This window comes from Neovison vison, chromosome 13 (genome assembly GCF_020171115.1).
Source record: "Neovison vison isolate M4711 chromosome 13, ASM_NN_V1, whole genome shotgun sequence".
Classification (NCBI taxonomy): Eukaryota; Metazoa; Chordata; class Mammalia; order Carnivora; family Mustelidae; genus Neogale; species Neogale vison.
In genome coordinates, this window is record NC_058103.1 from 8,708,646 (window position 1) to 8,725,460 (window position 16,815).

The following is a 16,815-nucleotide window of genomic DNA, read 5'->3' on the forward strand; positions in this document are numbered from 1 at the left end:
TAAAATATTGAAATAGAAGGTGTGCTGTGTCTTTTGGCTGTCCTGCTAGTCTGTGGTGGTGATTTGAATAAGCTGATATGTTTTCTCCTTTGCTCCCAACTTAATCAAGAGATGACTCATAACAGCACCAAACTGTTAGACATCACCTTGTTCTCTGAGACTTGCGGCCCTTAGAGTTCATTACAGTTATGAAAGCATTGGAAAAACGCAGCACTCTCCCCGAGGCCTCACTGACCCTTACTATCAGGGGACATTTTTTAAATTGAATCAAATCCTCACAGAAATAAGTCCTCTCCTCTTAAAGACCCATCCCTCTCGTGATGCCTTTCTTGAGAAGGTGCGATTCTCTGTCCCGCAGTGAAGTCCCTCCCATATGCCTTGGCTCTCCCATGGGACTCCAGGGACCTCGCGGGTATAATCTTTGTCTCATTCATTTTTGTATGTTCCCAATGCGTTCAACCCCACCTCCTTAAGCATGAATATAGGTTGAATCTTCAAAGTTACCGTTTCCTTTCTTTTCACGAGTAACAATATTCTATTCTTTTGTTTAATTCATTCAGAAACGGGGTCATTGAGTCTCAGGTGGGTCTAAGGTCACAGCAGTCCCCATAAGCAAACCATAGCCTAGGTCTACAACTGCCGCAAGGTTAGGAAATCAAAACCTGAGGACGACCCATCATGACAGCTAACTGGGCTCTTCCAGGTCAGGCCATGCCTAACCTATAGCCAATCAAATCATTTGCTTGCTTTGCTCTGCCTTTGCCGGGTCAGTCTTTGCCCTGCCTCCTGTCCGTGCAGCGCTCCTAACTGCTTCCCACATGGCAAGCTCTCGTGAATTGGTTTTCGCTCACATCAACTCTTGAAGGTTTTCCTATGCCCCAGCTTATCTCTAACACGACCCAAAGGCATCTTCATTAGCCTAACTTCATTTCATGTTTTAGGGAAGTTTCAGATCGGTTTTCCCATGGTCGTAATTTGCCTCGTGGTCATTAGACAGCTCTGAGGGCAAGGACTTTGCACGAGAGTAGTTTCCCTGGAGAGAAGAGACTGCTTCACTGACCGGAGACTGCCCAGATGGCCTCCTCCGCTTGCGGCGCGTTCTCGGAGATGTTATAAATAATGACGTCACACTCCAGGAGGCGCATGAGAAGGTCTTCTCGAGAGATGGTCTGAAAAAAGAGAATTGAGAGTCATTTGTGGAAAGGAGCTAACCTTCATATTTAGCCGGAATGATAATTTCCAAATTAGATGTACTGCGGATGAAGTGTCCTACAGGAAACATTTGCAGGATGTCTATTTAAAATGAAATTTTGGCTCTCTTCTGTGTGTAGTTTCCAAGTAACAAATAAGTTTATGAAAAATAGCTGGGAACAGATGATTAAAAAATTGCATAATGATCTTAGGTACTATTTCTGCATGCTGTTTACACCCCGATTCAGAAGGGAAGAATTACAACACACTGAAAGAAAATGTGTGAGGCATTTGAAATTAACTCCAACTCTGTGCGAGATTATTCAAGCCATTATATATCATGAGCTACTCACAAGTGTTGATGAGTGATTAATGCAGATTGTTTCAGAATCCTCAAGATGGAATTAATCGGTCCTCTTTGTAGATGTAAGGTGCCTTATTACAGCTGACAGTTGGGAATATTTTAAAAAATACAGAAACTTTTAATGGGTAAAAATATAAAATTCTTACATTAGACAAAGTAACTTTGGTGATCACCATGTTTGAAATAGTTATTCCTTCCTGTGTGGATGTTGGTATGTTTCCTAGGAGTGCCCTACAGTGGGCGGGTATTATGATAACCATCAGAGGACCCTGCATTTCCAAATCAGGATTTCCATTGGCTGTTAGACCAGTTATCCTGAGAATCAGATACTCCCCCCTGTTCCTTGACCACTTGCATTAAAGGGCCAAAGAGCTCACATTTCAGACCAGACGTGACCTCTTACCACATAACTTGGTTAAAGAACAGAAGCAAAGTGAATGCCTTTCCAGAGAGAGAGAGGACCCTGGCAGGGTTCATGCTCCCATTAAAACCCGCAGCACAGCCAGCTAGTTTTCCCAGCCTGGTTCCCTAAGGCCCTTGGAGTCCCCCGGTACTCATTTCCGAGAGCTGCTATCACTTAGGGTCACACATTGAGTGGTTTAAACAACAGACATGCATGTCCCATAGTCTGGAGGCTATAAACATTGCTGTTTGTGACTGTGAGGCTCCAGACTGTTGCCTCCTTCCTGCCAGCCTGAGAATGAAATCACCCTCAAGGGGAGGCAGAGCCCAGGAAGGGGCAGGAAAAGCAACAGCAGCCTCTGGATCACGCCAGCCCTGAAACTGCATCTTCTTTAAGAGACTGCCAGCCAGATAAACTGAAGAATTTCCTTATTTATTAAGCCAGTTTGCGTTGCCACATTTCCCTAGTGCTTACAGACCTGAACAGCCCAGACTGACGCAGAGAGCAGGGTTCTTAATAAAAATGAAGAGTCTAAAAGACAGAGGGGTTTTGCAGAGGAGCATGGTAAATTTAATTTGGGGCATATTGATTCAGATGTGCCGTCAGGGCTTTCTGGGGGCAGGGGTGGTCACTATAGGGCAGTTGGATTTGGATGTCAACAGGGCTGGTGGCAGATGTGAAAGACATTGGTTTCTGTTGGGGAGCTGAAGCCACAGGTCTGGATGAGAGTGAGGAAGGACATTCATTAGAAGAAAGGAGGGGGCTCTGGGGAAAACCGCATTTAAAGGGAGCCTCAGATGCACAAGAGAAGCCAGGTTATGAAGGCTGAGGAAGGAGGAAGGAGACTGACTCCCGAGAAACCAGGGAAGACAGGACTTTGGGAATTTCGAGCTCCTTGGTGACACTCGCCAGGCATTTCCTGTGATGTGGTGGGGGCACCTTCTGGATGGTGGGACTCACGGGCCATGAATGCAGGAGTGAGGCTGGCGAATGTAGCAGTGGTGGCCTGGGGCTAGGGCCAGAGAAAGAGGACGGTAGCCAGCAGGGAGGCCACATGTGGTGTTTTTGACTCTTGGAATGGGAGTGTGAAGTATGTGGGTAGATGGAAAGAAAGAAGCTGGTGGTGAGCAAAGCCCCTGGAGTGTGTGAAAACGGGTAAGTGGTGGAGAAAGTTCCCTCAGAGGGCAGGAGGGGACTCATTCATTCATTTCACAAGTGTTTACTGAGGGCTACTTTCTGCCAGTCGATGTGCTTGGGGCCAAAGATGCACAAATGAGCAGGAGAAAAAGTGAGGTGTCTGTTCTCAAGGGGGTGAGAGCCATAGTCTGGGCCACCCACAAGAGACAGACAATAACCATAAAGTGTGACAAGTGTGATGATGTAGGCAGGTAAAGATGCTATGGGAGTACAAGAGAAGAGCTCAGTATTGAAACAAGGAGTGTAGAAGTAGAAATCACTGAGAGCTTCCTGGAGGAGGTGGCATCCTGAGTCAAACCCTGATGGATAAATAGGACTGGGTGGGTTGGAAGAGGAAAGGCTGTTGCACGGTGTGGTGTCTTCAAAGCTGCAGGTAGGGCCTGAAGAGCAACAGGCGGGGTGATGAGAGGGACACCCCTCTCAGAAGTACATAAATATCCAGGATGAGGGTTGAGTAGCATGGGTCACAGGGGAAGCAGTAAAACTGCTACAGAAACGTAAAGATGGGTGGCAATTCAGATGGACACGCTAATGCTTTGGTAAGTCTTGACTTTAAACTGAACACGTTTTTCTCTTCTCCATTCTTGAAGCTCCCCCCTCCCCTTCACTTGCTTATCTGTAGAATCCTGTCCCGGGAACTGGGTATTCATACTGACAACCCACTGACCTCAACTTACACTTAGTAACAAGACTCGGACGGCTGGCGCCAGTGTTGTCGGGAGACCTCCCTGAAGACCCGGGGAGCGAGGCTGCCAGCACTGACCAGATGCGTACTGAAACCATAGATCCTGCGCCACTTCCAGTCGGCGACCAGAGAAGCATGAGGCACAAACAAGTCAGCTGCCAGAGATTGGGAGCAGGGACAACAGTCGAAAAGGACTGTGGCCACGAGCAACTCCACAGTCTCACTTATTAGATAGAACAAGAGCCAACAGAAGGATTGATGAAGGTCAAACGTGAATCCCGTCTTGCAGACAAGCAAGAAGGAGGATCAGGTTTATAGTTAAACAAGCACATTCGAAGGACTCATCTAACTAACAACGGGCGCTTCTGGGAAGAGAAAGGAGCGACAACGGAAAAGGGAAGCAGGCGGTTTTTTTTTTTTTTCCAATTTATTTATTTTCAGAAAAACAGTATTCATTATTTTTTCACCACACCCAGTGCTCCATGCAAGCCGTGCCCTCTATAATACCCACCACCTGGTACCCCAACCTCCCACCCCCCCGCCACTTCAAACCCCTCAGACTGTTTTTCAGAGTCCATAGTCTCTCATGGTTCACCTCCCCTTCCAATTTACCCAAATTCCCTACTCCTCTCTAATGCCCCTTGTCCTCCATGCTATTTGTTATGCTCCACAAATAAGTGAAACCATATGATAATTGACTCTCTCTGCTTGACTTATTTCACTCAGCATCATCTCTTCCAGTCCCATCCATGTTGCTACAAAAGTTGGGTATTCATCCTTTCTGATGGAGGCATAATACTCCATAGTGCATATGGACCACATCTTCCTTATCCATTCATCCGTTGAAGGGCATCTTGGTTCTTTCCATAGTTTGGCGACTGTGGCCATTGCTGCTATAAACATTGGGGTACAGATAGCCCTTCTTTTCACGACATCTGTATCTTTGGGGTAAATACCCAAGCTGTGATCACCAAAACAGCATGGTACTGACATAAAAACAGACACATAGACCAGTGGAACAGAGTAGAGAGCCCTGATATGGACCCTCAACTCTATGGTCAATTAATCTTTGACAAAACAGGAAAAAATATACAGTGGAAAAAAGACAGTCTCTTTAATAAATGGTGCTGGGAAAACTGGACAGCTATATGTAGAAGAATGAAACTCGACCATTCTCTTACACCATACACAAAGATCAACTCAAAATGGATAAAATGGATAAAAGACCTCAGTGTGAGGCAGGAATCCATCAGAATCTTAGAGGAGAACATAGGCAGTAATCTCTTTGATATCAGCCACAGCAACTTCTTTCAAGATACGTCTCCAAAGCCAAAGGAAACAAAAGCGAAAATAAACTTCTGGGACTTCATCAAAATCAAAAGCTTCTGCACAGCAAAGGAAACAGTCAAAAAAACAAAGAGGCAACCCACGGAATGGGAGAAGATATTTGCAAATGACAGTACAGACAAAAGGTTGATATCCAGGATCTATAATGAACTCCTCAAGCAGGCGGTTTTTGTTCCATCCTGGGTGGGCCGGGTATCCCCAGCTGCCCAGCTTCACAGTCGTACATCATCCTTCTCCCCAAAGACCTGTTGCCAGTATATGTATTCAAGGCCATATCTAAATGTGCTTGGTAACTAGTGAAATCCTCCAGGGGTTACAGTTTAAGTAACACATTGTTCCAAGGGGCAGCAGCAATCCTGTGTTTGCTTATAAAAGTGGGTCTACAGTATTTGTTTCCCCCCCAAGTTTTTATTTAAATTCCAGTTAGTTAGCATGCAGTGTCATATTAGCTTCAGGTATAGAATTTAGAATAGAATATAGAATAGAATATAGAACTTATAAGAGATATATAGAATTTATAAGGAATTTATAAGTATAGATACAGAATTTATAAGGTATAGAATTTAGAACAGAATATACAATAGAATATAGAATTTATAAGAATCACTTATATAAAATACGCAGGGCTCATCCTAACACGTGTCCTGATACCTATCATCCATCTATCCCACCCCCCCCATTTCCCATCTAGGGACCCTCATTTTGTTCTCTATTATTGAGAGTCTCTTAAGGTTTGCTTCCCCACACTCTTTTTTTCCCCTTGCTGTATGTTCATGTGTTTTGTTTCCTAAATCTGAACTATGTGTGAAATCATTTGGTATTTAGTCTATGAATGTCTTATTTCACTTAGCATAGTACTGTGTAGTTCCATCCTTGTTGTTGCAAATGGCAAGATGTCATTCTTTTTGATGGCACAGTAATATTCCATGTAGATACACCACATCTTCTTTACCCATTTGCCCATCAATGGACATGTGGGCTCTTTCCAGTTTGGCTATCGTAGACATTGCTGCTATGAACCCTGGGGTGCAGGTGTCCCTTTGAATCAGCATTTTTGGATCCTTTGGGTAAACACCGAGTAGTGCACTTCCTGGCTCATAGGGTAACTTTTTGAGGAGCCTCCATACTGTTTTCCAGAGTGGTTGTACCAGCTTGCATTCCCACAATAGTATAAGAGGGTTCCCATTTCTCTGCATGTTTGCCAACATCTGTTGTTTCCTGACTTGTTAATTTTAGCCAGTCTGACACATGTGAAGTGAGACCTTATTGTGATTTTCATCAAAATTGCCCTGATGATGACTGATGCTCAGCATCTTTTCACATGTCCCTTAGCCATCTGCACGCTGTCTTCAGAAAAAGGTCTATTCGTGTCTTCTGCCCATTTTTTAACTGGAAGGGTCTGAGTTGTGAAGGCATTAGCCTGCTTCAGCCTCCTTTACCTGGAAAAGTAATAAAATAATTGTTCCTCTTTATCCCCCAACTCCGTCTTCATGTTATACTTCAGCTCCAGAGCAGAGGAGGGTTTTTGACAAGAGCAGCACTGTTTCTCAATAAGACAGTAACATAATGATGTGTTATTATGGAGTGGGTTATTACCAAAGGAGGTTTCTCTTCCACCAGCCATGGCCTGGGGTTGTTGGGTAATGTAGGGTTGAATGCATTATTTTTATTTTTATTTTTTTTTAAAGATTTTATTTATTTATTTGACAGACAGAGATCACAAGTAGAGAGGCAGGCAGAGAGAGAGGGGGAAGCAGGGTCCCTGCTGAGCAGAGAGCCTGATGCGGGGCTCGATCCCAGGACCCTGAGATCATGACCTGAGCTGAAGGCAGAGGCTTAACCCACTGAGCCACCCAGGCACCTTTAGGGTTGAATGCATTTTAAACACAGTTTAGAAATTTTTTTTTTTTAAGCTGGTGTCCAAGGGAGAAGGAGAGAGAGAATCTTAAGCAGGCTCTGCACACAGCATGGAGCCCAGTGCGGGGCTCGATTGCACAAAGCTGAATCACGACCCAAGCCGAAATCAAGAGTTGGATGCTTAACCAACTGAGCCACCCAGGTGCCCCAAGGTTAGAAATTTTATAGTCTGAAAGTCTAGATTAGATCCACCCCTTCCAAGAATATCTAATTTAAATACTTTGTTTGTAAAGGCACACATTTAAAGTGGAGACCATGGTTGTTCTCCATCAGAGGACAAAGGCCTACTTCCACCTGCCCCTCACTTTCTCCCACTCCCAAGTTTGCAGAAGAGAGAGGAAGCAAAGGCTAAGAGTGTACCATGAGGGTGTGGGAGCTCGAGGCGGCTCTGCCCTTGGTTTACTCTTAGCAACAGCCACCTAGACTTACAGTGTATGTCTCCACGGCAAAGTCAGGCTGAACGCTTTCGAGCTTGGAGAGTGTGCCCACAATCTGGAAGGTGCCTTCCTTCAGTTTGACTGATGAGGCTTCCGGCAGGGCTGACTTATTTTCTTCGTCTTCTTCCTCTTCTTCCGTAATTTCTTCAAGGGAAGCCCCAACGACGCAGTTAGACAGAAACTGCAAGAAAACATAAACGTACTAAGAAACAACAAGAACAGCGTAGAATGAGGGCTGTACACTGGTAGCTCGCTGAAGTTAACACTAACTGAGAGACACAGCAAAGTGCGCGCTCTCACAGCATTCTATTTTATGGAGGAGGAACCCTGGCTCAGAGAGCTTAAAGCATGTGGCAAGGGTATTGCCCTGCTCTGGCAACAGGCAGGGAAGGGCTGCGGTCACCATGCTGGTCTTGCCCAATAGAAATGGAGTAATGTCATGGTATCCACTCTGGTGAATTAAACTGGCTAGTAGCCCCATGAACAGAAGTAAAAGGAAACCAGTGAAATGAATATAGTCATGTTTTATTTAACCCAATGGGTTAAAAATATTCCCAATTTCACAAGTAAACCATATAAAAATTACTAATAAGATCTTCTGTCTTCCTTTTTACTTATACTCAGTCTCAGGGTCAAGAGATCCAGCCCTCCACCAGGCATGGAGCCTGCTTAAGATTCTCTCTCTTTCTCTCGCCCTCTGCCCCTCTCTGCTCCCCTTGCTAGCTTGTGCTCTCTCTCTCAAAAGACGAAAAAAATCAGGTTGGTGAAGTTTTATTTCTTATCTTACAGAAGTTATCCCTGGGAGTGATTTATGCAATGTTAAAGAGTTTCATATATATGTGTATGGTATATGTGTGTATACTTAATATATAATTACTTGCATGTAAGTAAGAATGATTTTATTGTAATTTACATGTTAAACGTATGTAAGCAATCATGACATTATCATACCTTGGGAGGAAAACATACAGAAAAAGCCCCAAACAAACTGGAAGTCCCACCTCATTTATTTTGGGAACAGTCATTTTACGTAAGTAATCCAGGCTTGTCAGGTTCAACCACTTATGGGAATACATTTCTTCTAAGTATATCATATATATTTTCATGTTTCTCTCAGACATACATAATCCGGGGCACCTGGTAGCTCAGTGGTTGAGCATCTGCCTTCAGCTTGGGTCATGATCCCAGATTCCTGGGATCAAGCCCCGCATTGGGCTCCCTGCTCAGTGGAGAACCTGTTTCTCCTCTGCCTGCCACTCTCCTGTTTGTGCTCCCTCTCTCTGACTGATAAATAAATAAAATATTTTTTAAAAGTTAAAAAATACACATTCCATTTTATTATCCCATTTCACAGTCGAGGACACTGATGCCCAGCTATAAGGAGCTTGCCCAAGATTGCATGGGCAGGGAGGGGTGCAAGTGTACCTTCTGATCCCCAAGGCAGGACATGGACCATAACCCCCACCTTCCTCCCTCCCAGGGACGTGTTGGGGTGTGGGGGCAGGGGAGCAGCTGGTCTCACCCAGCTGGGCAGGAGCCTGAAGACTAGAGACCCAGCCGCCATCTCTTTTATATGCTTCATATTCCCACTCCTGCGTGGCTTGGTATGGAGAACAGAAATTCCCTAAAATTTCAGAACTGGAACCCAGGTCAGTCAAGGAATAACAGAAACATTCTGTTATCAATAAGCTTTTGGAAAAGATCTCTACAAACTAAAAGAAAGCTTTTGTTCTAAAAACATTGTGCTGTAAAAAAAAAATAGCCAGAGTTCAAAAGGGGGTAAAGAAAAAGTTTAAATTCTCTTGCCTCCCACCCTCCTAATCTCAATCAAGTCACCTCCCTTTTTAAATAATCCAGAGGGCCACCTGGTGGGTCAGGGGGTTAAGCCTCTGACTCTTGATTTCAGCTCAGGTCATGATCTCAGGGTGGTGAGATCGAGCCCCCCAAGGGGCTCTGTGATGTGTAGGGAGTCTGCTTGTTCCTCTCCCTTACATTTCCCCACAGCATGCCCCCTCCTCTGTGTGTGATTCCGCTTCGTTAAATTTATGCAAAAAGTGGGTGGGGCACCAGAGAGCTGCTGGGCAGGGCCATCTTCGGACTTTCATGGGTCCTTTCCTCCAAGAAAAAAAATAAATACTAAAAATTATATTTCATGACTGTATTGCCATGAAGACCCACCGTCTTTGACTCTAAAATCTCATTTGTTTCCTTCTGATTATAAAAGAAATTAAGACATGTTTGTGGGCCGCCAAGTCTAAAGGGTCCCTTGCTCTGTGCCTGCTGTCCCGGGTGTGATTCCCTGCACGCTCACCTCTCTGTCCTCCGACTCCCACTCAGAACGTCTGCCTTGGAGCTTGCCTTTGAATCAGCTCCTCCAGCTTGATGCTCATTCTGGGGTGTGAGGGTAAGGGCCAGAGAGAGGGAGAGAACGACCAAGAATCTCAAGCAGACTCTCTTCTGAGCACAGAGAGCCCTACGTGGGGCTTGATCCCATGACCCTGAGTGGAAATCAAGAGTTGGAGGCTCAAACGACTGACCACTCACGTGCCCCTACTTTGAGACATTTTCTGCATACAGATCATCTCTATTTATCGATCTACCTACGTATCTTCTCTATATCTGTATCTTTTTGAAAGACATAAATCCCTTCATACTACATCTGTCTTTTTAAATTTTTTTTTAAATTTTATTTATTTATTTGACAGAGAGAGATCACACATAGGCAGAGAGGCAGGCAGAGAGAGAAGGGGAAGCAGGCTTCCCACTGAGCAGAGAGCCAGATGTGAGGTCTGATACCAGGAACCTGAGACCATGACCGAGCGAGCCAAAGGCAGAGACTTAACCCACTGAGCCACCCAGGCGGCCCTAAAGCTTCCTTTCTTTAAATAAACATATTTTGTTACTTTTTTTTTGCCTATTGTACTCTTGTCCTTTCTCTGCCCCCTCCCTTGCTTTTCTAGTCCCGTGGGAGATGTATCATGTATTTTTAGTCTCTCGTAGTAGATACTTATCACATACAATGTACACACTGCTAAAAAATAAAACTGAACAGAGAACATTAGAAGATCTAATTGGCTTTATTAAGTGATTCATGAATTCAGCAGAAATCCCATCTTGCAAGCGGAGGGGAGCCCAGAGAAGCCGCACAGAATGGAAGGTTTTTATGAGGTGAGGAGTTATTAGCAAAAAAAGAAAGGATTGTTTTAGCAAGGTCACCTTCCCTTAGGGAAGTGGGGGGGGTGTCATTATGCAAATTACCTCATCTTCCTTTGGGGAATGGAGAGAGCCCTGTGACAGACAACCTCATTGATGCCCTGCAGAGAATTCTAGATGATTGTCTAAAATTCCACTCCTGGAGAGATTGAAATTAATTAAGTCCTGGTTTGCTGTCCTGGCAAATGACTCCTCCTTGAGCCTCATAGCTTCCTTTCTCACACCACCATCACAAATATTACCATATATATTGTTGCATGCCATATATACAGTATTACTATTTTTACATATAAATAATCTAAAGCTATATATTTTTAAAAGATTTTTATTTATTTGACAGAAATCACAAGGAGGCAGAGAGGCAGGCAGAGAGAGGTGGAAGCAGGCCCCCTGCTGAGCAGCAAGTCCGATGTGGAGTTTCATCCCAGGACCCTGGGAGAACAACCTGAGCCGAAGGCAGAGGCTTTAACCCACTGAGCCACCCAGGTGCCCCTAAATCTAAATATTTCTTGACTGATCTTTAGATGGTACTGGATGGAGTAGTGGCCCCCTACTCCCCATCCCCATTTGGAAATAGGGTCTTCGCAGCTGGAATCAAATTAAAATGAGGTCATACTGGATTAGAATGGGCTCTAATCCAAAGGTCAGTGTCCTAAAAACAGGGAAATTCGGACACAGAATTGCGGGAAACACCATGGGAAGACAGAGGCAGAGGTTGGAGTGATGAGTCTACAAGCCAAAGGATGCAAGAATTGCTGGCAAGTGCCAAAAACTACGAGAGAGACAGAGAGAGAGAGAGAGAGAGAGAGAGAGGTGCAGCAGAAATCTTCCTCGCAGCTTTTAAAAGGAACCAGCCTTGCCAACACTTTGATTTTGGGCTTCTGGCCTCCAGAACCAAGACAGAATACACTCCGTTGTTTTAAGCCATGAAGCTTGTGGTACGTTGTTGACCGCAGCCCTAGGAAACCAGTAGAGATGGTATGCACTACAGCCACATCCTATTCTCGGTAGCATGTGTTGTCTGCAAGTGGGATCCTTAGCCCCCCCAAGTCTGCCCAGGGTGAGGACACACGTCGGTGCTGCTCCAGAGGGGAGAACGGAGATGAACGAGTCCCGGCCAGGGAGATGATAAAACTATGGCTTCCTTTTGACTACTGCGTCTTTTCCGACGAACGGTCTCAGGACCCTCTTTCGGAACATCCTCATTCCCCAGGGCTAACGACGGAGGGTAGGGAAGTTCGGCGGGGCTCAGGGCCCCACACAGTGCCTGGCACATAAACAAAACGTGCCTCAAACGACCCTCCACATGCACGTGGAAGGGACGGAAGAACGAACATGCTGAGCCTCGGTTTCCTTTCGTGGATGGGGAGGACGCCGCGCCGGACCGGCGAGCGCCGAACACCTGGGCTTCTAGGGCGCTCCGCGTGCGGACTGTGCCCAGGACGAGGGACCGTCCATCAGGGGAGGCCCTGCAGCGCCCCGCGGCGCAGACCCTCGCTGGGTTCGGGGACTCGGGCACCCCGGGGCGGGGGCCTGGCAGCTGGGGACTGGGGCTCTCTGTACTCCGACCCGCCGCCGCTCACCTTCCCGATGTTCCCGCTGCTGTAGGAATCCAGCAGGTTTATAAACACCCTCTGGATCCGGCTACCTTTCTCCGTGGCTGCAGCAGTACCCTCTTCCTCAGCCATGGTGGGAGCAGCCCTGGTTGCTAAGGAGAAAGCGTCCCTCTGGTTGCCAAGGAGGTGAGGCGGGGGCTGGTTCTCCGGGGGCGGGGCCTACGGCGCGAGGCGGGGCGTTCCCTGGGCGGGGGCGGGGCTCACCGGGGCGGGGGCGGGGCTCGACTGGGCCTTGGGGCCGCGGTCTCTCCCCAGCCGGGAGCTCTCTGGCGCCACGCCCGGTACTCTCCGGCCGGGGCAGTCCGCTTTCGGAGCCTCCCGGGCCCTGACGCCGAGGCCAAGTGACCGCCGCTCCCTGTCATCTCTTTCATTCCGAAACTGGAAACGCGCCCCAGGGTTCACGAGACCCGGGGGATTGAAAATAACTGCTGCACGGGGAAAGCCCGAAGCCCATTCCCCTGTGGGATGGTCCGCCCGGGGGGACGTGACCGTCCTTCAGCGCCGAGAGCAGCTGCCGCCGTGGAGTTCTGGGTCCCGGACGCCGGAACGACAGCGCGTGTGGCCCGCACGGTGCAGCCAGTCGCTGCTCGGTCTGTGGGGCTCGGCGGGCTCGGGGGCTGTTAGGAGCCGCTGCGGGGAGACCCCAGGGGGTGGGCGGCGGTGGTGGCCGGTGGAGGCCTCCGTGCTGGGCTGTCGTCCACGTTCACAAAGATGGAATTTAGGCTTTTGACTTCCCAAATGAGATTATACAGGGAGATGCCCAGATAAACCGACAAGTTAAAAGAGGACATTCACTTTGTCTTATCACGGGACCACAGATGTCCTTGTGGGCATTCTGCCCTTATCTTGGATTCTATTGAAATTCTTCGTGCTCCAAACAAGAACTTGTTAAATGTGAATTGAGGGGGCGCCTGGGTGGCTCAGTGGGTTAAGCCGCTGCCTTCAGCTCGGGTCATGATCCCAGGGTCCTTGGATCGAGTCCCGCATCGGGCGGGGAGCCTGCTTCCTCCTCTCTCTCTCTGCCTGCCTCTCTGCCTACATGTGATCTCTCTCTGTCAAATAAATAAATAAAATCTTTAAAAAAAAATGTGAATATTGAACACATACAGCGTTTTTCAGGTGTTTTTCTTTCCTTTTCTTTTTTCTTTTTTTTTTTTTACCGATTTATTAAAAAAAAAAAAAAAATGGATGTGACCCAGGAGTTCCAGCCAGCTTGGAGGATCTGGGCACTCAGCAGATCTGGCCTTGAATTCCAGCTCTGCAGCCATCTGTGAGTGATGGGGACAACGTTTTAACCTTACCCCAGCTGATAAATTGGCTTTAAAAGAGGCATGAACTCACCAGCCTAACAGGGCTATTACGATTGAATAAGACATATTTGACAGTCTTTATTGTAGTGGTGTCCAAAGGTGAAAAAAAATTTTTTTTCTGCAACTTATAAGGCCCACTTCTGCAAATGGGAGCCTTTCTTTTTTTTTTTTGGGCCTCCACCGTTTCAATTAATTAACTAATTAACTAATGGTGGGGAAAGATAGGGGGAGAGTGAGAAAGAATCTTAAGCAGGCTCCATGTCCAGTATAGAGCCCCATGCTGGGCTGGATCGCCCCCAACCTGAGATCTTGACCAGAGCCCAAATCAAGAGCCAGATGCTTAACTGACTGAGCCACCCAGACACCCCACCCCACCATCTTTTTATATACATGTCTCATTAAAACTTGTTTTGATAAAATAATTAACACTTTGAAATTTTGCATTCAATTTGGGAACAGCTTGCTCATAGCAACATTCTTTTTTTTGAAGTTAACAAGATGTAAAAATATTCATGCAAGACCTGTGCAAAACTTGATGGAGTAGATCTTCTTGATGACTTGTTAGTTCCAATAGTCTAGAATTCACTGGATGCCCCCTTTTGATTTTTAGTTTGTCCCCATTGATATGCAGTTAAGCAGGTATTTTGAAAGCTGTTCAACTGGAAGTGTCACTATAAAATATCTCACGTTGTTTCGTTCTTATTGTTTATATTCCTGGTAACAGCTAAATGAGCAAGCACCATAGTTATAAGTGGATGGCTTCCAGAGTTTTATATCATCTATTGTACTGGTAGGTGAGAAAATGAAACTCTATTAACAAGTAATGTACCTTTCTTTTACTGTTACTCCTTTTTTCAAAATCAGCTCTCATACACAGGGGTACCTTGGAGAATTTTGGTTTCCAGACCACCATGATAAAGCAAATGTTGCAACAAAGCAAGTGAAATGAATTTCTTGGTTTCCCAGTGCACATAAAAATTGTTTACCCTATACTATAGTTGATTAAGTGTTCCATAGGAGTTATCTCTAAAAAAAACTAATGTACATACCATAATTTAAAAATACTTTATTGCTAAAAAATGGTAAATGTCATTTGAGCTCTCAGCAAGGGTCTTGCCTCACTGTTGATGGTCGTTGACTGGTTAGGGTGGTGGGTGTTGAAGGCTGGGGTGGCTGGGGCAATTTCTTAAAATAATCAAGTTTGCAGCATCGATTAACTCTTCCTTTCAGGAATGATTGCTGTAGCATGTGATAATGTTTGATAATGTTTTATCCACAGAACTTCTTTCTTCTTCTTTTGAGAGATTTCCTTTACTGGAGTTTGAGAAAGAGAGTGCACAAAGTGAGAGACAGAGAGTGCCAACGAGTGAGTATGAGCAGGGGGAGGGGCAGAGGGAGAAGCCGACTCCCCATTGAGTGGAGAGCCCAACATGGGGCTTCATCCAAGGACGCTGGATCATGACCTGAGCCAAAGGCAGACACTTAACCAACTAGACCATGCAGGCGTCCCAGTAGAACTTCTTACAAAATTGGGAGTAGATTCTCTCAAACCCTGCTGCTGATCAACTCAGTTTATTAAATATTCTAATTTTGTCGTCATTTCAACAATCTTCATCAGGAGATTCATCTCAAGACACCCACTTTCTCAGCTTATCCATAAGCAGCAGCTCCTCATCTGTTCAAGCTTTATCGTGAGATTGCAGCCATGCAGCCCCATCCTTAGGATCCTTGCTGTTTCCACCCCATCTGTGGTTTTCTCCCCCACTGAAATCTTGAGCCTCTCAAAATCATCCATGGGGGTTGGAATGAACTTCTTCCACACTTCTATTAATGTTGGTCTTTCAGCCTCTCCTCGTGAATCATGAATGAATGCTTCTCGGCATCTAGAATGGTGAAGCCTTTTTCGGTTTTCAATTTACTTTGCCCAGATCCATCAGAGGAATTGTAAGACAGCTATATAGCTTTTCAAGATGATTTTTTTTTAAAAGATTTTATTTATTTATTTGACAGAGATCACAAGTAGGCGGAGAGGCAGGCAGAGAGAGAGGGAGAAGCAGGCTTCCTGCAGAGCAGAGAGCCCGATAAGGGGCTCCATCCCAGGACCCTGGGATCATGACCCGAGCTGAAGGCAGAGGCTTTAACCCACTGAGTCAGCCAGGCACCCCTGAAATGTGTTAGTTAAATAAGACTTGAAAGTTGAAATGACGCCTTGATCCATGGGGCAGAACAGATGTTGTGGTAGCAGGCATAACATTCATTTAACTGTGTATCTCCATCGGAGTTTTTGGGTGACCAGGTACATTGTCAATGAGCAGTATTATTTAGAAATGAATTTATTTAGGAAATCATGTTATAAACAGATGTGCTGTCAGCCAGGCTTATTTGTTCTGTTTATAGAGCAGAGAGGGTTTAGCACATTTTTTTTTTTTTTTAAGATTTTGAGTGAGAACGGGGTGGGGCAGAGGGAAAGCAGACTCCATGGTGAGTGCAGAGCTCAGTGCAGCGCTAAAGCCCAGAATGATGACCTGAGCTGAAGGCAGACTCTCAGTGACTGAGCCACCCACGCACCCCTCACGTAATTCTTAAGGGCCCTAATTTTTTGGAACGGTGAGTAAGCATTGGCTTCTGCTTGAAGTCAGTGGAGCATTAGCACCGGTCAAGTCAGCCCATCATTTGAAGCCCGGGACTGACTTCTCTCTAGTTACCATAGTCCTACCTTCTAGGTAACTAGAAGTCCTAGAAGTTACCTTCTTCCAATAAAGGCTGTTTCATCTGCACTGAAAATGTTTGGTGTAACCACCTTCATTCATTGTTTTAGCCAGATCTTCTCCATAGCTTGCTACTTTGATTTGTACTTTGCGTGGTATGGAGATGTGGCCTTGCCTTAGACCTCCTGAACAAGCTCTGCCGGCTTTCAACTCTTCTGCAACTTCCTCGCCTCTTCCACTCTTCCTAGCGTTGAAGAGTTAAGGCCTTGATCTGGATTAGATTTTAGCGTAAGGTGATGTTGTGGTTGGCTGCTCCTCCCTCTACAACACTCAAACTTCCTCCCCATGAGCAGTAAGGCTGGTTTGCTTTATTCTTCGTGTATTTGCTGCAGGAGCTTTTCCTTTGCAGTCACATCTCGGCTAACGG

The 16,815-nt window shown here is 45.9% G+C and overlaps 1 protein-coding gene across 1 annotated transcript in view; it reads right to left on the minus strand.

Moving 5' to 3' along the window:
* The window catches only part of AK7 (adenylate kinase 7), a 76,838-nt gene extending 64,371 nt beyond the window's left edge, over window positions 1–12,467 (minus strand). Inside the window, exons 1-3 of the mRNA XM_044231240.1 lie at window positions 12,338–12,467; window positions 7,534–7,722; window positions 1,061–1,169 (exon numbers count right to left, since the gene is read on the minus strand). Coding sequence (XP_044087175.1) covers window positions 1,061–1,169; window positions 7,534–7,722; window positions 12,338–12,442 — 403 coding nt within the window. The 5' untranslated portion in view covers window positions 12,443–12,467. The remainder of the gene's footprint in view (window positions 1–1,060; window positions 1,170–7,533; window positions 7,723–12,337) is intronic.
* Window positions 12,468–16,815: the final 4,348 nt, after the last annotated feature.